The sequence below is a fragment of the Heterocephalus glaber genome, unplaced genomic scaffold (genome assembly GCF_053883595.1).
Source record: "Heterocephalus glaber isolate CG9 unplaced genomic scaffold, H.glaber_assembly_v1.0 deba00001446, whole genome shotgun sequence".
In the NCBI taxonomy this organism is placed as follows: Eukaryota; Metazoa; Chordata; class Mammalia; order Rodentia; family Bathyergidae; genus Heterocephalus; species Heterocephalus glaber.
Window position 1 is genome coordinate 7,150,362 of NW_028258298.1, and position 23,983 is coordinate 7,174,344.

Here is a 23,983-nt window from a genome sequence, read left to right on the forward strand (position 1 = left end):
TGAAATGCATTTGAGGAGTCCCTGGCTCAGGACCTCTTTGCTTTTCTGTAACCCTAGAATCCAGGAAGGTGACTGGGGCTCAGGTTCTGGTTTTGGTTAGTGGGACTGAGGCAGGGCTGGTGGTTCCCATAGGAACAGGCAGGTATGAGGCAGCTGCTGTGGAGAAGCTCTCCCTCCCAGCCGCCACCTCCTTCCCGCCTTCTCTCTTCTCTCCCTGGTCTCGTTTCCTCCATGACTCTTCATGTGCACAGTTAAAACCCTTAAAGACAGTTCTGAACATAAATTCCAGCCCCAAAGTATTATCTAAGCTTTGGTTTCCAAAGCCTAATAAACATTTTTGTCTGGATGTTGCTCATAGTGATGTCCACAGAGAGCACTGGTATCTCTCCCCAAAGCAATTCATCTCCCACACTCCTAAGGTTGCTAACAATACCACCCTTCAAAACTTCCAGGCTCTGGTCTTCTCTGATTCTTTCTTCTCACTTGCCCCCCTCTTCAATATTTATTCACCTAAGCCCTGTGAATTATCTCTGTGATATGTCCCTTACATATCTAACCTTTTATAATTTCCATAATCAGTACCATCACCCTAGCTCATACCTTTATTTTTTATCTCATTAACTTATCTTTCTGAATTTCTGTCCCTACCCTCTGTGCAGGACAATTGTCAGATCACTAGCCCTGAATGACAACTCTGGTGATGTCCTTAGGGCCGGTCTCTCTGCCTATGGAGTAAATGGCTTCTTTTCTTAGCCTACCAATCAGGACTCTGTCTTGCTTTGTATCTTTATCTCCTTGTGCTTTAGGCCCAGTGAACTGTCTGAAAATCACTGGAAATTACCAGGTAATAATGAGCTAATGTTTTCTCTCTTTCAAGCCTTTGTCCATAATGACCAATATCACTCTCCAAGCCCTTTCTGAGTCCTAGACACTGTTCTGGGTCCTTTTCCTGCAGTACTAGGATTAAGAAGCCAGGGAAGAAGTGAATCATCCAGCCTGGCATCAGTGGAGGAAGCTGGCCCTCTGAAGGAGTTGGATAATTTGTGCAAAACGCAGAGGCAGGACCTGAAACCCAGGCTACCTGTCCATGAGCCTGAGCTCTTTCTTGCTTCTGTGATTTTTCTCTCCCTGGATTCTCCTCTTACCATTTCTGAAGCAAAGTCTTCCTTGCTCTGGATATCTTTCCTAATATTCTTCATGCATACTTTCCAGGTATGGTGCCTCCTCCCAGCCACAGTTCACTCCTTCACACATCTGCCTTTCTCCACAATTGATAGATAAATAGTTTGGTCCATCTTTGCTCTAACAAGACCTATTCACACAGGTTAAGTAGATTCAACTGCACAGAGAAGAGTATCTTGCTAAATTATTCCCACGAGGGGCTGGGCCTGGGGTTGGCTGGACACAAACAGAGATTTGATGAATATATAATGTCTCAGCCCTGAATTGAACCTGGCTGTGTCTAGACTAGAGTGAAGGTGGGCTTCCTGGCCCTTCTTGCCCCACCTCTCTAGGGACCAACACAAGCTCCCGGGTCCAGCACCACAGCTCTGATTGCCAGCAGGCACTTATTAGGGATCTGTGTGACTCAGTCACTTGGGTTAGAACTGTCCCCGTATAGCCTGGCAAGCTTACCTGGATCCATTCATATGGTCATACTCCCTCTTGACGTTGACCCTCACTGGCTGATTGATCCATTCCTGCTGTGGCGGGAGGGGATTGATTTTGTGGGGCTGCCCATAGTCAGGACTCCCCGAAGCGGTCATGTCGGCCTTGGGGAGATGGGCCGCCGCTCCGTAGGCTGAGTCAAAGAGGGACTGGTCGTCGCTCACCACCGACAGAGCCTCCTGCAAGGCCAGAGAAGAGATAGAAAATTCAGTGTCACTCTTCACCCAAGTGCATGGCACTCTCACTTTGAGTTGGCAGGGTGGCCCAGGGCTGCTGGGGACAGCTCGCCCGGGAGTTGCAACCATGCCATGGCTGACTGATTCATACCCCAGGGGCAGTTCTACCCACATGCAAACTTGGTGAGCTCTTTGTAGGTGACAAAGGAGAGGAGGGTGTTTGGGCAGTGGAGGAGGTATGTAAGCTCTATCAAAGTGGTTTCACTTGTGGAGTCTGGAGGATGAGAATCCCAGAAGGAGGTTACACAGTATAGAATGTGGCGTTGGAGTTGGGCCTGCGTGCTGGGCTCTTTCAGCGTAAGTGCTAATGTCTATCATTAGTCACAAGAAGAAGTCAAAGTAGGAGTTGAAGCCAGTGAGACCCACCCAGAGAGGTTGTCTAGCTCAAGGTCACACAAGGGAAGGGTGGTACCCAGGGATATGGCCAGGTCGATTTCAGTTTCCTTGTCTGTAAACAGGAATAAGAATAGCTTCTTCACAGTTGCTAGGTGGATTAAATGAGAAGGCCTGGTACTAATGTGCTGCTTCTACAAAACACTCGGCAGTTTCCTGAGTGGCTCTCCAGGGCACATACTACAGATCTGCGTGCGCTACAGGTCTTAATTTTGATGATTTAGCTGAAGAAGGCCCTTGGAGATACAGTACATGGAGAGATGAGAAGGGGCTGTCAGGGTAAGACACTTCTATGCCAGGCTGTGGTCTACCCATTCACACTGTCCCAGCATCTGACTCAGGATTGGCTTTGGGAAAAGCATAGATTGAGAAAGGAAGCCTTGTGCTTTCCAGAGATCTCCTAACAATCAAAGCATGAGGATATGATTCTCCTATTATTCCAAGTCATATTACATCACAGGGACCCAGGTCACGGACTGGGGTACAGCATCTACTAGAGCCATGCAATTATGCCAAATTAAGTTTACCACTTTTCAGGAAAAATAGTAGCAATTCATAATTGATTTATAATTCATATAATCTTTAACTATATACTATGTGATTGTGAAGAAGAGATGGAATAATCTGAGAAAAGTGCTTACAAAAATCCTGGCGCATAGCAAGTGATACTCAGTAAATGTTAGCAGTGATAACTATCAGTGTTCAGGCAAAGATTACCTCAGGCTACCTATTATATTGAATATGCCCTCTCCTAAAATCAGTGGTTGAAATCCTAACCCCCAGTACTTCAGACTATGTCTGTATTTGGGGTCTAGATCCTCGAAAAGGGTGACTAAATTGAAATAAGTTCATGAGGTGGACCCTAATCCAGTCTGACTGCAGCTGATATGAGAAGAGGAGATCTACTAGATAGACACCACGGCTGTGTGTGCACAGAGGGGTAACAGCATGAAAACACGAGAGACCACTATCTGCAAGTCTGGGTGAGAAGCCTTAGAGGAAATCAATCCTGCCAGCAACTTGATCTTGGCCTTCCGTCACTAGATATGTGAGCAAATAAATTTCTGTTGTTTAGGCCACTCAGCCTGTGGCATGCTTTGGCTGCCCTAGAAAACATATGTACCACCTTTGCTTAAAAATATAATAATAAATGAATAGTACCTCCTAAATCTGAGACTTGTTGACATTCCTGACACAATTCACATTCCTGCCCCCAATGCCTCTTCCAAAACTAATGCCCTGCATGTGCATAGGTGTCCTTTCATTCAGACCTAAGATCTGTCAGCATCAGTTATGTTCTACCTGTTGCCCTTGAGTGAAGCTCAGAAGAAAGCCATGATTCTCAGGACCATTTGGCTTTTGGTCATTACATTCACTCTCTACTTCAGTTAGGGATCAACCCCAGCTCCATATCCCAAACAAATTTTGATCTGTTACATGGGTGCAAGGTGTTATGGTTCCAAGTTGAAGTGTAGCATTATAACCTTTCAGAGGGCTGAGCCTAAATCTTTGAAATTCCTTGGGTTCCACACGATGAATCACCTAGAACCCCCAAGTGACCTTTGAGTAACAGAGGGGAAGAACAAGCCCCACAGTTCTGTTATAAAATAAGAGAACATTTAAGGAATCAGGTATTGTCTTTTGCTGCAGGGAATCAACATTCTCAGTTTATCACATATGAATCTTGGAGTTTCCAGTAAAACTTTTTTTCCATCTCATTCCTCTAGGTCAGGGGAGAATACAATAGAAAAGAAGAGGCAAAGAGGGCTGGAGGCAGAAATGAACACAGAAAAGCTTGGGAAAAAGGTGAAGGGACCCTACCATCATTATCACCAAAGAAGATGAGCCAACAAGAAAGAGAATGCAGGACTTCCATGTCTAAAAGGACACACAGATGGTGAAACTCAGGTTCACGGCAAAAAAGATTGCAATGGAAAACAAAGGAGGCTGGGGTTCTGGGGCAGACCTGGGAGAGACTTGTTAAGGAAGTGAGTAGTGAACAAGACAGAGTATAGGTGGGCATTGAAAGGTATGAAACCTTTCAATAGAAGTTTGGAATAGAAGTTTCCTTTAGAATATAGTTCACAGGCCAAGGAAACTTTAATCAAGTGCCAACATTGCAGGAAAAGAGTGTCCCCGTTCACCCCAGAATGCCCCACTCTTCTGCCTATATCCCCCACCAGGCACACTTGCCCCACTGCTCTCCTCTCACAGACCATTTCTTCCTTGGCCACACATGTACACACCTTTCCCTCATCCAGTCTCGCATGGGCATTCCCTGGTCAGTGCTAGCACCCTTGAAAGCTGTGACCACTGATGTCATCTGGCACAGTCCTCCCTCCCAGGCCTCACTGTCTGCCATAACAATGCACTCTCAGCCCCTCGATTTCTAAGAACGCAGCTTCACCTTACCTGCCCATCCTGACATTTCATGGCTTCCTGTTGCTACAGTTTCTATCCTCTTCCAAGCATTCCATTGCTGGAACAAAATACCTGACATCCACAACTTAAAGAATGAGCATGGTTTATTTTGGTGCATGGTTTCAGTCCATGCTCACTGGCTCTGAAGCAGAAACATGGTGGTAGAGCAGAGTTACTTGCTTCATGGTGACTGAGAAACAGAGTACAAGGTAAGAGCCAGGGAAGGAGGCCAGGGACCAGATATAGTCCACAAGGTCACACCCCTAGGACCTGCCTCCTCCAACCAGCCCCGCCTCCTAGTAGCCCATTCAGCTCTGAAGTCATTAGTGGCTTCACAATCCAATCAGCTCTCCAGGAGTCTCTTCACTCAGCCGAGCTGCCAATCAAGGTTAACTGGCACACTACTCTCCCGGCTCCCCTAAACAAGCTCTACTCATTTATACCTCTGGGTCTTGGATTTTGTTGGTCCTTTTGCCAGAGTCTCTTGTTTTTTTCCTTTCATCCTGTCACACAGTTAATCCTTGCCATTGTTTAAAGAACATGAAGTTTTCCTCACTCCATTAAACTTTCTCTTAAAATACTCTGATTTCTTTGAGCTTTCAAAAGTCTGGTTGAAAATATTGCTTGGGTACACACGCAGGCAAGCACACACACAGAGACCCACAGACACATACTAACACACTATGCAATCATTAATAGATAAAAGGTTTCTCCCCTGTAGCAGTGTATAGAAATGAATTGGTAGATGATAGAGGCTGGAAAAAGAAAGATGAACAAAAATATTTCTCTCTCTGGTTCAAGGGACTGAATCAGAAATTTAATCTGCTTAGGGGAAATTGCTGAGGGTGTCAAAGTGGAAATAAAAGATTGGGGACAGGAGGCCCCAACAAGCTGATTTGGAGCCTAAGGGAATTAGAGTTGGGGAGAACATTCTTACTGCTGTAAGGAAATAGCATCCCTTTCGCCACTCAAGCCTGAGACAAAGACCTTAGCAAATACATTGTCACATAATCTGGCAGGGTGCAGGTACAGGTGCCGCTGTCACCAGGCAAGGAGCTACTGAGCCTGCAGACATTCTTCATACACTTGCAGCTTGCTACCATGTGTAGAGTTTGCTACTTTATGTGTATCTTATAAAGCTCTTTACTTATACTCTTAAAACTTTTAACAGTTTAAAATTAAAACTCTTACTTGTACTTATATCTCTTTCTAGGAATGAGCACATTTCCGCTGCTCAAGAACATTCCACTGATCAGTTGTTGATAAGCATTTAACTTTGCTTTTGGTAAGATGGACTGGGTATACAAAGAGAATCAACATTCAAATTCACCAACCATTCATTCTCAGAGAAGCTAAATTCTTTTAGTTGCTAACACCTAGGTTCTCCTATAGACTACAGACACTGATTATTTCATTCAGAGAAGACAAGTTACTCTGGAAAAGGCCTGCCCAGTCCATGTTACTTTAAACCACGTTACATGAAAACATACTTCAAAGAGAGCAAGGTGGAAGGCATGGGCTCCCTAGCTCTGGATTGTGCTCAGCTCTGGGGTTTCTTCTGCCCTAGTAGTGGCCATTCTGAAGGGAAATCCTGCACTGGCTTGGTAATTAGATCCTTAGATGCACCTTTCCATTGCTGAATGCTGATAAGGCTAGGTCTGTAGGTTAGGATGCTCTGGTCCCTCAGCCAGTAAACTCTATACCCAGAGGGTAGGATGCGGCCCCTGCTCCAAGGACAGTGTCCCACCACATTAGTACCCAATGCTGCCCCTTTCCCAGAGAACACCAGCAAGGAGATCTGCTCAGGGTGGCAGCCTTAGTTCTGAGCTAAAGCAGATGGTTCACCTTTGCCCACAGAAATGCTTCCTATCCACAGTGCTCTGCTGGCCAGGAAACCAGATGCTGTATACCACCAGCATTGCATGTGTCCTAGGGAGGACCCTCCTCCTTACCTTGTTTGGGTAAGGTGCTTTGAGCACATCACTTATCACTTATAATACACCCTGTGTTATCATTATAGAAAACAAATAGAGTAGGGAATTTGCAAAGTACTTATTAAATGCACAACACTGTTTACATGAGCAATATACTTTAATCCTCCTAGCAATTTTATGAGAGATGTACTATTAGCACCTCTATTTTTTAAAGATGAGAAAATGGATGAGAAAATGAAATAACTTACTCATTTGCACAGGAAATGACTGTGAACTGGGGTTCAAATCCAAGTCTGCTGCCTGGGTAAGTAACCACCAACATTTGCTGGTCCTGTCCTCCCAGTTAGATCACAAGCTCTTTGTGGATAACTCTTGTGTTTATCATAACTCAAGCAGCCTTTGAAGCCAGAGAAATTTAACTGCTGATCCTAACTCCACCAATGGGTCCAAGAGTGCCTAGTACAATTTACTTCTATGGTAGCAACTTTCTCTCCTTGTCCATAGAATAGGGACAATAATAACAATACTAACCTGGTAAATTTTGAATAAGGATGAAAATGAGATATTCTAAATAAAGTGCCAAAATCAAATACTTAAGTTTCTTGGAACAGAGTAAGTACTTAAAATTAAAAATCAAAGGTCAATGTCAGGAAATAGCCTGAGAACCACTGGGTTGAAGAGGAGCAAGGGGGAGTTCAGGTAGAGCTAGAGACCTACTTCCTTCCCCTCTATGTTGGTTATCCAAAGATCAGTTGCCTAAGGACAAGAAGTTGCCCCTCTGTCTTCTGGAGCTGGGATACCTTTCTCCCCATACCCTTGGACATTATAGCTCCAGGTTTTCTTGTCCTTGGAATCCAGACTTGCACTGGTAGATGCCTGGGTTCTCAGGCTTTTGGATTTAGCCAAGCCACTGGTTCCCCAGGTTTTCCAGCATGCAGGTGGCCTACCATCGGACTTCTTAGCCTTCTTAACTGTGTGAGCCAATTCCCATATATAGCCCCCTTCCCATCATCTATCTCTCCATCCATCTCTATCTCCTATTGGTTTAATTTCTCAGGAGACCCCTAATTCAAACGGACACCTAGTTCAAGAGGACCAATCAGAACTTTTTCTGCCAAGAATATGGATCTGGGGCACATATAAATGAGCCAGTTTCCACTGTGTCTGAGTCATACCTGGGCCAGCTCAGGAGGTGTGAGTAGGTTGTATTCCTCTGCATGGCTAAAGAAGTTTAAAATGCTGATATACAGACAGGAGGGCCAAGACTGTCAAGCAGGGAGGAGAGACAGATGTCAGAGAGGTGAAGAGGCCGGCGATCAGCTCCCTGCTTTCCTTCTCAGAGTCACTGAGCTTCTGCCCTAGGCTTTGGGGACTGGTTTTGCGGTTCCAGAAAAGCCCCTATGTGCTCTTGAAATCTCCTCCTTTTTTCTCAAACTAGCTTCAGTTTGACTAATCTCCATATCATCCTTCATAAACATCAGGTGAATCTTTCAGGACTGCACAAATGTCCCTGCCCTGCACTAAGTCCTCCTTGACACTGGCAGGTGTAGACAATTTCCTGCCCGAGAGTCCTGCACCAGCCCACTCAAGCTGCACCATCAAGTCATTTCACACCACCCTACCACTACCATCTGCCACTGCTGTCCTTGGGCTCAGGGACATCACCGATTTTGTGATTATTACGCTGGAGCCCTCAGGTTACAGGACAGTGTCCTGTTTAAACCTCCTTTCCTGGTCGCAGGCAGGGGACCCGCCCCATGCAGCCTGAGCCCCCGGGAGTGATCCACTTAGCTGGAAGGGTGCCTGCAGGACACCCCCCCCGCCCCCCCGCTCCTCTGGCCTCTTCTCTGTACAGCCACCTGGTTCCACACTACAAAGACACAGGAGACACCGGACCACCAGACCACCATACTGGGTAAGTTGGAGGGATCTTTACCTCCCATCAGGACTGGGACTATCTTCAGGGGAAGGGCAGCTGGAACCTGCAGTACAACCCTGCAGAGTTCAACCCTACAGGAGGACAGGGAGCTCAACTTGGGACTTGCAGCCAGAATCTCCCTGAATCTCACAGGTCTGCGACTGGCTTGCTGGGACTCACTGACTTACATCTGCACACTGCTGCCCACATTGTCTGTTGTGACAGCAGAGACATACCCTGAAAGAGGCCCTTCATTTTCTTTTTTATTTTTTATTTCCAAAATTAGTATTATAGGTTTGGGGTTTTTTTTTTCCTCCTCTTATCTTTAATTGTTTTTCCTACTCTTCGCAAATTTTAGTTTTTCTCTCCTTTTTTTTCTTCTTTATTTTCTCTTTCCTTTCTCTCTCTCTTACACTCACTCTCCTTCTGTCCCACATTGTTCATCTCCCTTTTTATTCCTGTTCTGGCCCTCATTCAGATTTCTTCTTTATTTGTCTATGATTCTCTTTTTCCTTCTCTCCCCTATGTCCTCTGGCCTCACTGCTAATCTTCCCCTATCCTTCTACCTATCTATCCCTTCCTCCCCAACTCCTTCTAACTCTCCATCCCGAGGGGTAAAGTTGTTATTTTGAAGAGTTTATTCGCTATAAACATATGTTGGGTTGGTCCTTGATCTTGATTTAATTCACACAGCGAAAGGTGATAGATTAATAACTACCACAAAATGTCATTTTCTAAGATGTACTTGATGCTATGGTGTTGCTGATTGTATCACTTGGGCTAAGGTGTTGTGATTGATCTAATCAGTTGTCCTTCCTGGTATAATGAAAATGAGACAGCCTCAGAGTCATTAGAGACTCAAAACTTAAAGACTAGCTATATCTAAAAGACACCGCTGAGAAGCAATCATTCCATAAGGGTTCTAATTACAAGCAACAAAGGTACTTAAAATAAACCTCCTTTCCTAATGCCCGAAACAGCACCTGGTACCTAGTAGATACATCTGAATGTATCTGGGTAGATACATCTGAATGAATGAGTCTGTGAGCTAGTGAATTAATGAATAGGAAAATCACTCCACTCTTGTCTGTCAACTCTTATGCAACTTTGTGTCTCAAAATTGCTTCCAGTTGCATGTAAGAATTAGGACGCGAACACTACATCAGCAGTGCTCCTTGTCACCAGGGTGGCTCCACCCCTGAGTACAGGGGCCTACCCAGCACGTCAGTGCTCAAGGTGCTTGAAGGTGTTTGGGTTGTGAAAATGTACATTTTAACTTTCTGTAACTCCTTGCCCATAGAAGATGATTTTCTAAATATTAACCATAATTCTTATTTGCGTTCCCTTTTTAAGAAAACCCACAGAAGGTGATCAAGTGATCATTTGGAAAGAGTTGTGGCCATCTGGTTTGTCCTATTCCCACCCTGTCACTGCTCTCCCGAGCAAAGCAGATGGTGCATTGAGGTTTTTCTATTTATTTTTCTTCTTGCTTTCATCATCTTGGAAAGATTTTATACCTCTGACAGCACCTGCCTTCTTTGTTGAGTAGTACTTCTCTCTTTCTCATGGCCTGCACTTCTTCTTTTTCCCCCTGCACCTTTGCTTTCCTATGCCTCATTCCTTCTGACCAGTTGGAAAATGCTTTGCCTTGGCTCTGGCTGAGGCAAAAGGAAGAAGAAGGTCTGATTCTACTAATCCCTATCTCAGATGTTTACTGAGTAGTTGCTGTGTGTTTCTTTTCTGGAAGTTGTTAGAAATAGACTCAGATTCCATGTCAAACAATGATGTCTTGTCAAAGGTTCAGAATTAGCAGGTTTGGTGATAATAGTTGGATTCTGAAATGCGAATCCATTGAACTTTTAAACAGAGCCTATTTCACCCTTCTGTATTTTCATTCATTTTAAACCAGAAATGTTCCCTTGCAGGCTCAGCCCTCTACATCTCTTTGGCTTCTGAGTTCAGGCCTCTAGGTGGCATAGACAGGGCTCTGGTCATACAAAGGAGGAAGAAAGCATCTACTGCCAAGGTAGTGAGAATAGTAGCTAGCAACCACTGGCTTACATTGCTGTTCCTACAGCATGTGTTCATTGAATATCACAAGAATGCCCTGTGTACGTTGGTGAATTCACTAAATGAAAATTTTGCTTATTTTGGAATTTGTTACACTTACAAGTGTGTGTTATGTAAATCTTTCTCTCTCTTTTTTTTTTTTTTTTACACTCAGATGAGTCTTCTAACTTTTGTTTTCCTTGGGTTAAGCCAAATATTAGTCTCCCTGTGCCCATCGGTTGAGTGATGGGGTGGTGGTCAGAGCACTGCCACATGGTAGCTTGGCCAACATTAATAATGACCAACAGGTGCATCTCCAACAGCTGAGCTGAAGCAGAGGTAGAAAAGCCTCCAGAATGCCAAGGAAAGGTACAGAAGGTGCACTGAGGACCTCTTCATTCTACTCAGGAATACACTAACTTCCAACATTGTCCCACCTACTGGAAGGACACAAACAGGACTCTGAGTTCCAAGGGAAGTATTTGCAGGAGAAGTCTTAGGAACCTTCACGGAAGGGAGATGCTTGTCCTTTGTTAATCTTTATAGTCAGGCTAATCCTTTATTTCCAAACAGGGAATAAGTCAAGACATGGGGCCTGAGAAGCACCAATTTTCCATGGTGCTTTCTCCTTTTTTATCCCCCTTGTCCTGCCTTGAATTTCCCCAGGACAATTTTCTGCGGCTGATGAGCTTTACGGGAGGCTGTGGGTGAAAGGAATGTCAGAAGCAACCAGACCAAGTTCCCTGCTGCTGCTCCTGCTCCTGCTCTGTGGGTCCACATAGCTGCTCCTAGACCCGGGCTCTGGAAAGCTAATCTCTGCATATCCGTTACCCAGGGTCACCACCGGGAGCACACGAGTTTGGCTTTTTATTACATTCTTTGCATAATGGCACGAAGTCCCTTCTCTTGCTAGCTCAAGAGCATACAAAATGCAGACAAGACTGTTGGGAGCACAGCCTTCTGCCTTCTCTGGTTTGAGAACACAGCAGGCTCTGCAGTGGGAGGAGCACTCGCCTGTAGTGGGGCTACTTCCCATCATATCTGAAGTTTCAGAACAGCATGGCTGCTGTTAGCTAGGGAGAGCCTTTGCTTCCACTGCCTTCTTCATTACCAGCCATGGACCCATTTCTTGCTCATTATTTCCATACTCTAGAGGGCACAGGGATAAAGGGCAAAGGAGGTAAATTTTATGGAGAGTTGGGTGAAGAAGAAGGAAACATCAATCAGTCACCAAGAATAAGTGAAAATTCTTTTGACAGGGGATAGTTGTGTTTTCCTCAAATCCCCACTGCAATATTTCCAATGCATGCCTCTCCTATCAAGGGGAAGAGTTGTTTCCCTTCCTTGACCTAGATGGGACTTTGTGATCCCTCCAACGAATGGAATGTCATAGAAGTGGCCTTGCCTGACTTCCAAGGCTAGATAATAGCAGGCAGTACTATTTCCACCTGCTTCTCATCTCTCATGGGCTTTAGTCCTTGGAAATGAGCCACTGTGGTGGAAGAATGCCCAATCCAGCCCAAGCAGAGGATCTACACAGCTCTAGGTCTTCCAGTGAGTGTCTCTCCACACTGAGCACCTGACTGCCAAGCTTACACTTGCCCCTAAACCATTTCCAGTTTGCCCTCTCTAACCCTGGGCTGCATGTAACAAGGCCAAATCTGCCTCTGAGTCTTAGAGCACCTGAATGATTTGTAAAGTCATCTTATTGAACATCAGTTCACCTTTCAAGTGCTTCCTCCTCTGCTATGGCTTGGATATGTCCCCCAAAGCTCATGCTCTGGAGACTTAATCTCCAGTGTGAGTGACAGTGCTGAGAGGCGGGACCTTTAAGAGGGTATTTAAGAGGAATGGATGAATGTCTATTGCTGGGGTGAGCTTGTGATATAAGCAAAGTACTTGTCCCCTGAGCTTTCCTCCCCTCCCCCCATACGTGCACTCTCTTTCCTTTCCACCATCTTTCATGAGATGCTGCAGCATAAAGCCCTCACCAGATGCAGCTCCTTGATTTTGGACCTCTCAGTCTCCAGAACCATAAGCCCAAGACATATCTGTTCATTATAATAACCCAGTCAGTTGCATTCTAGGTTCTGAGACTCGGAGGCAGATTTGGCCTTGCTACATGAAGCACAAAACAGACTAAGACACCCTCACTGTCCCTGCCATTGCCACATTCAGGGAAGGGGGTTTCTGTAGAGAATGACCCAGAAAAAGGCAGCCAGCCTAGTTTTCAGTTGATGGAATCAGAATCCTTTGCAGATGAAAGTACTTTATTTAATGGGGTCTAATAAATTAAGGGACTAAGCCCAAATGAGTTCAGAGCACAGGCTCTCTGAGTTTCCAGGGGCATGACATGTGAGAGAATCCAGAGCTGTGGCCCTTTGCGAGCCATAGGCTCCCAATAGATGCTTCTCCAGGTCTCTGTGGGTGAATGTGTATCTTTGACTGTTGACTTTTGAGTTTTCACAGTCATATTTGACTGTAACCACATTTAAAGGGCATCTCTAAAGATCAAAGTTAAATTCTCCTACAGAGAATGATTTTACTGCTGAAAAGAAAAAAAGTGCTGAATGTGGAAACTCACAGAAAGGGGGATAGAAAATGCATCTGAATTCCAAGAAGAGGGAAGTATTTTTACTTTCTGTTTCTTTACAGTGGGCCTGACCACTCAGCACCCTAGTCTTTCTTGATGACAAGGGAAATGTAGCAGGATTGGTGATGCTCTGTTTGACCATCTGGGGGACGAACGCCCCTTAGGTAATAAAGTGAAGAGGACCTGCGGGGAATCCCAGTGCCAAAAGGACAGGGCAGGGTGTAGGTGGGATGTAGAGCTTGTTAAGGTGAAGAAGCTTCGATGTTCTGTTCTGATTGCCTTTCCCGGCGCACTAGTAATAATAAAGAGGGAAGTTCCAACCATCAAAACAAAACCCAGGTACATTAAGCAGGGCCAGCCAGGGAGGGCTGTAGTCTGAAAAATCTACCCAAGTACCCCAGCAGAAGTAGTTTCCTGCACCCCTTTGTTCTGAGACTCTGCTCTGCCTGATTTCACCATGGTGGCCACTGTACCAGTTATTTAAAATACTGAAATATTGTGTGCTGTGGTCTAGGTAGTTCTCTCCTCCAAAACTCATATTGTAATCCAGTTCTCAACATAATTTGTTAATGGTACTGGAGGTGTGGCCCTTGGGAGATAGTTAAGATTGGATAGGGGCATGAGGGTGGGACTGCCCCAATGGTATCAGCAGCTGCTCCATTAGAAAGGAAGAGACTCAAATCTGCACCGTTGCTCTGTCTGACCTTGTGACACCTTACACTGCCTTGGAATTCTGCAGCAAGGTCCTCACCAGATCTGAGCAGAGGCTGACTTCTTGCTCTTGGAGGTCCCAGCCTCCCAGCCTCCAGAAGGGTGAAAACTTCATAATGAAAACTCCATCCTTTATAAATTGCCCATTCTGTGATATTCAGATACAGAATCAGGAAACAGACCAAGATACTGTTAGACAGGGGGTTAAATTGCTGCTATTCTAGGTCCCCTCTTCTCTGAGTTCCATCCTGAGACAATTGAAGGTCAATGACTGGCACGGTGGGTCTCCCAGGACCTTGCTTTAATACAAAAGGTGTCTGTGCCATATAGGTTCATTTTTTTAAACTGTATATCCATTTATTGGTACATTTTAGGTATACAATATAATAGGATTCATCATTGGAAATTTGCACCTTTACATACTCTCTTGATTTTTATTTTTCCTCCTTCCCCTGCCCTCTCTTCAACCCCTCCATCCCTCTCTATTTAAAGAGACTTTGTTTCCTTTTTTTCATTTTCTCATATTAATTCCATTCCCTTCTTTCCTTTCCCCTACCCCTTCCCCTTTGCCCCTTTTCTTCCTATTTCACATTATCTATTATGCCTTTTAGTCCTTATTTACACTTTCAGTTTCTCACACTAGAGAAACTATTCAGTATTGACACGTGTATCCTATTTATTTCACTTAAGAGTATCGCCTCAAATGCATCCATTTAGCAACAAATGTCTCTAATTTCTCATTTTTTATGTCTGAGTAGTACTCCATTTTATAAAAAAAAAAAAACACATTTTCTTTTCCAGTCTCCAGTTGATGAGCATTTGGGCTGTTTCCAAGTTTTAGCTATTGTAAACTGTGCTGCTACGAACATGGGTGCACATATATCACTGTGATATGATTCTTTTAATTCTTTGGGGGAAGATACGCAGCAGTGGAATAGCAGGGTCAAATGGGACTTCCAGTCCTAGTTCTTTGAGGTATATCCATACTGATTTCCACAGTGGTTGCACCAGTCGACACTCCCACCAGCAGTGGAGCAAGGTTTCCCTTTCCCCACAGCCCTGCCAGCATTGGTTATTGGTTGATTTCATGATAGCAGCCATTCTTTCTGGAGTGAGATGGAATCTCAGCGCTGTTTTCATTTGCATCTCTCGAATGACCAGTGATGTGGAACATTTTTTCATATGTTTATTTCCCATTTCTACTTCTTTGTCTCAGAAATGTTTGTTCATTTCAGATGCCCATTTTTGGATTGGGTTTTTTAATTTGGGAGGTCTTATTTTTTTTAAGTTCTTTATAAATTCGAAATAGTAGACCTTTGTCTGAGGGACTGCTGGTGAAAATTTTTTCCCACATTGTGGGTTGTCTCTTCACACTGCTGGTGGTTTCTCTTGCTGTGCAGCTTTTTAGTAAGAAGAGATCCCACTTGTTGATTGTTTGTGCTAGTTCATGGGCAACTGAGGTTTTGTTCATAAAATCTTTTCCTACACCAATATCTTCAAGAGTCCTACCTAACCTCTGTTCCAACTGGTTCAGAGTTTCTATTTTAATATTTAGATCTTTAATCCACTTCGATTTTAGTTTAGTGCATGGTGAGAGATATAGGTCTAGTTTTAGTCTATGGCAAGTTGAAACTTAATTTCTCCAGCACCATTTATTAAAGAGGCTATCTTTCCTCCAGTGAGTGTGTTTGGCTCCTTGGTCAAAGATGAGGTGGCGGAGTGTGTCTGGAGTTGTTTCTGCATCTTCTAATCTGTTCCATTGGTCTTCAGTTCTGTTTCTTTGCCAGTACCATGCTGTTTTTTATACAGTAGCTTTGTAGTATATTTTCAGGTTGGGGGTTGTAATACCCCCTGCCATGTCTCTGTTACCTAGAATTGCTTTTGCTATTCTGGGTCTCTTCTTGTTCCAAATGAATTTTTGGATTGCTTTCTCAAGGTCTATGAAAGATGCTGCTGGGATTTCAATTGGGATTGCATTGAATCTATATAGCAGTTTTGGAAGTACAGCCATTTTCACTATGTTGATCCTTCCTACTCAGGAGCAAGGGATGTCTTTCCATTTTCTGATATTGTCTTCAATCTCTCTTTTCAAAGTGCTATAATTTTCATAGAAGAGGTATTTGGTTTCTTTTGTTAGGTTGATTTCTAGGTATTTCAGTATTTTGGATGCTATTGTGAAAGGAATTATTTGCCCTATTTCTCTCTCAGTAAGTCTATTGTTGGTGTAGAGGAAAGCTATTGATTTTTGTGTGTTGATGGGTATCCAACTACATTTCTGAATTTAGTTATTATGTCTAGAAGACTTCTGGTGGAGTTCTTGGGGTCTTCTAAATAGAATATCATGTTATCAGCAAATAATGAGAATTTGACTTCTTCATTTCCTATTTTTATTCCTTTTATTTCTTTCTCTTATCTAATTGCCATGGCTAATGTTTCCAAAACTATATGGAACAAGAGTGGCGATAGTGGACATCCTTGTCTTGTTCCTGATTTTAGTGTGAAGGATTTCAGTTTTTGACCATTTAGTATGATATTGGCTGTTGGTTTTTCATAGATGGCTTCTATCAGTTTGAGGTAGAGACCATCTATTCCAATTTTTTGTAGGGTTTTTATCATAAATGCATGTTGGATTTTGTCAAATGCTTTTTCTGCATCTATTGAGATGATCATATGTTTTTGTCCTTGGCTCTATTGATATAGTGTATTACATTGGTTGATTTGTGTATGTTGAACCATCCCTGCATTTCTGTGACGAATTCCACTTGGTCAGGGTGTATGATCTTCTTGACGATCTTCTGCATTCTATTTGCCAGTATCTTAGTAAGGATTTTTGCATCTATGTTCTTTAGTGAGATTGACCTATAGTTCTCTTTTTTGGTTGGGTCTTTCTCTGCTTTGGGGATCAAGGTGATGCTTGCTCCCAGGAATGAATTCAGGAATATTGCTTCCCTTTCAATTTCAGTGAAGAGTTTAAACAGTAATGGGAGGAGCTCCTCTCTAAATGTCTTGTAGAATTCAGCGTTGAAGCCATCAGGACCCAGGCTTTTCTTAGTTGGTAAGTTTTTAATTACGTTTGCAATTTCATTAACTGATATTGGGTTGTTTAGAAATTTTAGGTCTTCTTCGTTCGACTTTGGTAATTCATACATATCTAGGAATCCGTCCATTTCTTCTGTTTTTCATCTTATTGGTGTATAGGTTCTAGAAGTAGGTATTGATGATCCTCTGGATTTCTGCTGGGTCCGTTATAATTTCACCCTTTGCATTTCTAATTGCATGGATTTGGGCCTTTTGTTTCCCTTTTCTGATAATATTGGCTAAGGGTTTGTCAATTTTGTTGATTCTTTTGAAGAATCAACTCTTGGCTTCATTGATTTTTTGTATCATTCTTTTAGTCTCCATTGCATTGATTTTTGCCTTGATCTTTATAATTTCCTCCCTTGTATGAGCTTTGAGTTTGTCCAACTGTTCTTTTTCTAGAAGTTTGAGGTTTAGCATCAGGTTGTTTAATTGGGCTCAATCTGTTTTCCTAATATGACTATTCACTGCTATGAATTTCCCTCGTAAGACTGCTTTCATTGTGTCCCACAGATTCCGATATGTTGTATTGTCATCGTCATTTAATTGTAGGACCTGTCTGATTTCTTCTGTAATTTCCTCTGTGACCCACTAGTTATTCAGAAGTGTGTTGTTCAATTTCCATGTTTTTATGAAATTGTTGTGGTTTCTTTTGCTATTGATCTCCGATTTCATTACACTATGGTCTGATAATATACAGGGGATAACTTCAATTCCTTTGCACTTACTTAATATGTTCTATGAGTGAGTATGTGGTCTATTTTGGAGAAAGACCCATGTGCAGCTGAAAAGAATGTGTATTCTGAATTTTTGGGGTGGAACACTCTGTAAACATCTGTTAAGTTCATTTGTTCAAGAGTTTGATTGAGTGAACAGTTTTGTTTTTTTTTTGTCATCTGCACTCTCTCCTGTTTCTTCATTGACTCCAATCAGTCTTATGTTATTCTTCTTTGCATCATCCAGCAGCTGCTGGACTGATTTCCCATGGTCCCTTACAATTTTAAAGACATTTTTCCTTTCCTGGTCACTAGTTGCAATCTTATCTTCTATATCTGAAATTCTGTCCTCACATTGGCTCATTCTGCTTCATACCCTTTCAATGGAGTTCTTAATCTCCTCAAAATCTGTTTGCATCTGTTTTATGGATTCCATTTGTTTCCTGTGTTGGGATTCCATCATGTTCCTTAGATCCTCTATTTTTTATCTGTGTCCTCTCTAGATTAGTCATGTCTTGCACTATGAGCACAATCTTTGCTGTTATCTGAGGTATTATTTCTGATTTCATTTTTCCCAGATCCTCTTTTGTGGCCAGTTCAGGGAGCCCAGGTGGTTGAGTATCAGGTTGTTCCATCTCGTTTCCCTTTGGGGTTGCTGTAGGTGATCTGGAAGTCTGTTTTTGAGGCTTGTTTACGTGTCTTCTCATTTCCATGGTGGTGGGGGGGATGCTGCTGGTGCCCACGCAGCTTACCTCCTCTGTGCTGAGAGTGGTAGGTTGGCCTGGAAACCTCCTACTCTGCACCAGGAGCTGTGGCATGTTGACCCAGAAGCCTCCTCTGCACTGGGAGCTGTGGCATGTTTACCTGGAAGCCTCCTCCTCTGCAATGGAAGCTGTGGCATGCCTACCCGGAAGCCTCCTCTGTGCCGGAAGATGTGGCACACTAAGCCAGAAGCTTCCTCTGTGCTGGGAGCTGTGGCACACTGACCCGGAAGCCTCCTCTGTGCTGGGAGCTGTGTGCCATATGGGTTCTTACAGATTTGAATGTGTCCCTGACCTAGAGATGGGTCTTCTCATACCAGTGGCAGTGCTGAGGATGGGGAAAGATGGGCTGGGAGCAGCCTGTTCCTCACAGAGGATCCTGGGCATGTTTGTTACAGTCACAGTTCAAAGGCAAAGGATAAGGGAAGCAAGCCACTCTATTGCTCTCTTTACTCCAGAAGTTGATGCTGTTAAAATCCATCCCAAGAAAAGTCACCGGCTATCAGCTAGATCAATGCAAAGCTTTATTGGCTGTGCAAAATTGGGCATATTACCTAACCTCTTGGTTCCTGAACATTTTAAACTGCCTTCTCCTGAAAGTTTCATGCTTCTTGAGGATGATAAATGCCCAAACTTCACTGACCACAGAGGGCTGAAAGCTTGGGAAGAGTGTCCCCTCTGGGGAGTGGCTGCCGTGGTTCCTCATAGTCTAGATTTCACCCACTGCAGGGATGATGAGAAGCCTGGGCACCAGGATAAAGGTCCTGAGCCTTCTTATTGCTTGAGAGAGAGGGCTCTAGAATGTGAGGTCTGGGCTTAATGGGCCTGGCCTGGGAGCTCGGGCCCCCAGGGATAAGAGAGGACTGTGTGGGGCTTTGGATTTAGCTCAGTGGTTCTGCTGCCTGCCTGACAAGCGCAAGGATCTGAGTTTGATCCCCATAACCGAAAAAAGTAAAAGAGAGAGGACCATGTGTGACAAAGGAAGGGTGGGAATGAGGCCATTCAGATCTGAAAGGATGGGCTCCCCCGGGGACAAATAGACACTTGTCTACTAGGGGTGAAGATGACGATTTTGTCCTAATCCCTGGGGAGAGGAGGAAGGGTAGGTGAGCTGTTCCCCTGGTGTTTCTTTGACTCCTGGAGTCATGGGAACTATATTCTCCTCTTTCTAGCTCTCTGAAGAGAGGAACTGCATGCATCAGTTTTATTCATTATTTTCATCACCAGCTGCTTGCACACTTCCTGGCACTTAGTAGGTTTGTCATCAATGATTTTGATGAGTAAAGACCTCAGAGCATGATGGGAAATGCAGAAGCTCCCTCCCTAGCCAACATTGGTCTCCCCGGTCAGGTTTCCCAGTTCTTTATGTTGTAAGCAATTCTGACAAAGCCTTGATTCTGGCATCCTCACCCCAGCCTTGTCCTTTTCCTTTTAACTAGTCCCACACAGTGACTAGTTTCTTATTTAAGTTTAAACACAAAGCCACTCATAGCTCCCTCTAAACAGCCTCTTGAGGTCCTTTTCCTAGAAGCTATGAGCTTATCCAACAGTTTCCTCATGTGACAGTTGTTGAGACAACCACAGCCCTCAGAATCACAGGAAGCCCAGGAGGAAACACGCACCCAGGGGGGACTCTCTGCTTCTATCCTTCCAGCAACACTCATGGGCAACCTGGCAGGAAGAAGCAAAACCAGTGGGTTTTCTGCCTCAGGTGCACATGGTGGGGAACACGTGAGCTGCTCAGGTGGCTGGCACTGCCCAGGGAGATGCTACTTCAACTTGATAGACCAGGCATGGCCCTGGAGACTCCATCTATTTCATTTCTTCTCAAGGTGTGGGTGAAGGGAAGCTCCTGAATCTCCTTCCTGGCTTTTCACAGCTGCTTCCTTTCTGTGATTAATGCCAAGGAGACACACTTGGTGACCTCATGCCCATCAAGTTGGGAGGCAGCTTTGCCTGTAGTCCTCAGGGTGCAGTATTTCCAGCCTGCACATCTGTATGAGCCATTCCCTCCAGGGTGTTTAGTTCTCCTGTGGCCCCAGGGCATATGGTTACCATATTGCTGCAGTGACATGTGGTGAAAACCTTTGGGTGGGAGCAATAGAAGGAGGTTGTGCCAAAGGAGGACCATTTTCTGAGCTGGCTCAGTGGCTCTGCCTAACTTTTGCACTCTGTTCATTCTGGTCCTCCTTCCCTTTTAGCATCCTCTCTTTTTCCATCTGTCTTCTTCACTTACTTCTACCTCATGCCCCCATTCCTTCTTTTTCTCTAACTCCTTTTCCTCCATTCTAATGTCCTATTCTAAACAGTTTCTCTTCTTGTTACATGAGACCTCCCACCCCTTTCTCACCAGCATTCTTAACCTTTAGGCACTTATTTAATATGCATTTCTGGACTTCTTTTTACTGGGTGTCTGTGAAAATCAACTTGCCTTCCCCTTTCCTGGATTCAGCTTTCCCCTCACAGAATTGCCTTCCCTATCCTCTCTGACCAACCCAAATTATTCATTTACCCAACTGTTGATCACTCTGTAGGAAGGCTCCCTGGACACTTCAGACCACCACAGTACTCTCACACTGAAACCTTCTGTGCCTTCCACCTCCACCGCCGATTCTGCACATTATCCTAGATGTCCGGTCACACTGCTCATTTCTAGATCTTGTTTGACCTTATAATTTTGTGAAGGTTAAGTTCTGGTTCTCTAACTAGATTTTAAGTGCCTCAAAGATGAATTTTCTTTAAAGTGGACCTTATTACCTGAGTGCCTTGGTCTCCTCATCCATAAAATGAGCACAGTGCCAGGCCTTCCTCTAAAGGTTGATGTGAGAGCCACATGTGTAAATACTGAATAGTTTCCCTGGTATGAGAAACTAAAAGTGTAAATAAGGATCAAATGTATAATTGATAATGTGAAATAGGAAAGAAAGGTCTAAATGGGGTAGAGAAAAGGAAAAAATGGAAACAAAATCTTTGTAAATTGGGAGGGGTAGAGGTTTTGAAGGGAGGACAGGGGAATGGGGAAAAAATAAGGACAAAGACACATCATGTAAAGGTACAAGATCCTAATGATGAATGTAACTATATTGTATACCTAAAATGTACCAAACTTAATGAGAAAAAAAAAAGGTTGATGTGAGAGCTGAGTGAGTTGGTGCTTGAAAAGGATGCTGCACTGTACCTGCCTGAGAGGCAGAGTACTCCACTGTCATCTGAGACATTGCTAGTGGAGCCAGACTCTCAGGTCATAACCTTGCATCTACCACTTGCCACTTCCAGGATCTCAGGCAAGTTCTTTGATCTCTCTGTGCCTCATTTCCTCTTAGGTAAAACAGGGAAAATAATAGTATACTAACATGCCTGTCACATAGTAAGCACTCCCTAAACATAATCTTATTATAATCTACATGTTCTAATATAAGAAAAACACATAAACTCCCTGGGATTGTTTCTGAACCTATAGTATAAAAAGACTAAGTGGGATAATTGGCAAGATACCTTCCAGGGCTTAATCCTAAAGTTTGTTAGTGAAGCGATCCTATAACCCCATTAGCCTGGAAGATTCCACTTTATGCCTGTCCAGAAAATGTTTATTTGTGCCTCCTTTAACTCTCAGAGTAGTCCCAGTTGTGATGACACATTCCACGGCCGCCCTCCCTATGGGCAAAATTGTGTATCTTCACGTCCGTTAGCTTTGTGGGCCATTCAGCTGTCATCCTTGCTCTCTTTTCCAGGGAGGAAGTAAGGGGAACTGAGGACAGCCTGGTCTATCCATGAGAAGCCAAGCAGCCTCTCAACAAGAAGCTCAGACTCCATCTCCAGTCCGCAGCTGGTCTCTTAGCTGGCAGCCAGCCTCAAGGCTGTCGCCCACTGAGTTGGCCTTCATCCTTGCTTCACTTGAGTGCCAAACCTAGGCAGTCTGGCACTGGGGCTGCCTGTCTCTCAGCATCCATCTATAGGAAAAGCAGATATTTTGTGAACAAGCCCTGCCTTGGCCCTCCAACGAAAACATCTCAGTGGGATTACATGGAGATATTTTCTTTTTCAATCTCAATAAAACTATGCGTAGAGACCCCAGCTGAAACCCATTGACAGTTTCTAGGCTCTTGGGACTCATTTAGTTACTTCATAACAGCACTTAGTGTTCTACTCTTGGAAGACCATAGAGGTACTGGCCTTGCCCAGCAGGAACCATGCCCGTCTGTCTGTCTCAAGGACATGTGTCATGGTGGCAATAAACCAACCCTTGACAGTCCCGAAATTTATGGGAAACAGGAAACTAACCTACCAAGTAGAGATGTCCTGAGGAGATACCCCAAACCTCATCAAAATGCTTCTTAGCTCTTTTTTTCCTGCTCAGTTCCATTTACATTAGGATCCATAGGCAAAACTGTCCAAAATCTTTTATTGCTACTTCAGCTTGGTTTTCTGCATGAAAGAGATCTCTCCATATTCATTATGGGGTTGGTTATTTTCATGAGAGGCCAAAGTCATTGGAGAAAACATTCCCAAATCTGTTTCCTTGGGAATGGTGGGAGCAGGGAGACCACCTTGTGATCACCTTTCACCTTCTCCCCCGCACCCCCCAGGTAACAAGGGCTGAATTCAACACCTTGTACTTTCGAGGCAGGCACAGCACCACTGAGCTAAATCCCTGGCTCCTTTCACCTTCTAAGCTTGAACCAAGAAAGTTCTCAGATCTAATGATGACAGGCTGGAAGGGTTCTAAAACATATTTAGGATTCTGGAAAACAACAATGCATGCATAATCTTCAGCATCAATCTTACAATAAAATCAGAATTAAGGAGAAAGTGTTTACACAAACCTCTTTATTTTTTGTATCAGGGATAGAACTCGGGACTTGAAGTTTCGAGGCAGGCGGCAGCATCACTGAGCTAAATCCCTGGCCCGCCTTTTATTTTTTGACAGGAAGAAGTTAAACCCTTTGATTTGGTCTTCTAGCCCAGTACTGCCCAGTGGAAACTTCTGTAATGAGATAACTATTCTAAAATCTACACTGGGTCATGCAGAAGTGAGTAGCGACTGAGGAACTGAATTTGAAACCTCATTTAATTTCAGTTAATTTAAATTTAATTAGCCACATGTTACAAATGGCTACCATATTGAACAGCACAGGTTCTAGGCATATATATTTGGTGGCCAGATAACGTGCTACTGAAAACATACCAAACTCTGGATATTTCTTTAATATGTCTTGTCTCATGATGGTATTATGAAACATATTTGTCATACAAAAAAGCTTTCATTCATTGGTGCAGTTATACTTTTAATAAATATTTATTGGATATCTACTGTGTGTCAGGCATTGTGATAAAAGTCAAGAATGTGTCAATGAAAAAATGACAGCACAGATTTAGTGGCATGTGTTGATTACAGTCGGTCCTCTATATCCAACAGATCTACATCTGAGGATTCAAAAATATCTGAAATATTTGAAAAAACATGGTGTCAGATCTGAGTATGTACAGACATTTCTTTCTTGTCAT

General features: G+C 43.7%; 1 protein-coding gene across 5 annotated transcripts in view; it reads right to left on the reverse strand.

The window, feature by feature from the left end:
- Positions 1-23,983, reverse strand: part of Fli1 (Fli-1 proto-oncogene, ETS transcription factor) — a 134,439-nt gene that overhangs the window by 54,932 nt on the left and 55,524 nt on the right. For all 5 annotated transcript variants that reach the window (XM_004862609.4, XM_004862608.4, XM_021242797.2 and 2 more), the window contains one exon: positions 1,636-1,847. In XM_004862609.4, the coding sequence (XP_004862666.1) occupies positions 1,636-1,847 (212 nt within the window). The remainder of the gene's footprint in view (positions 1-1,635; positions 1,848-23,983) is intronic.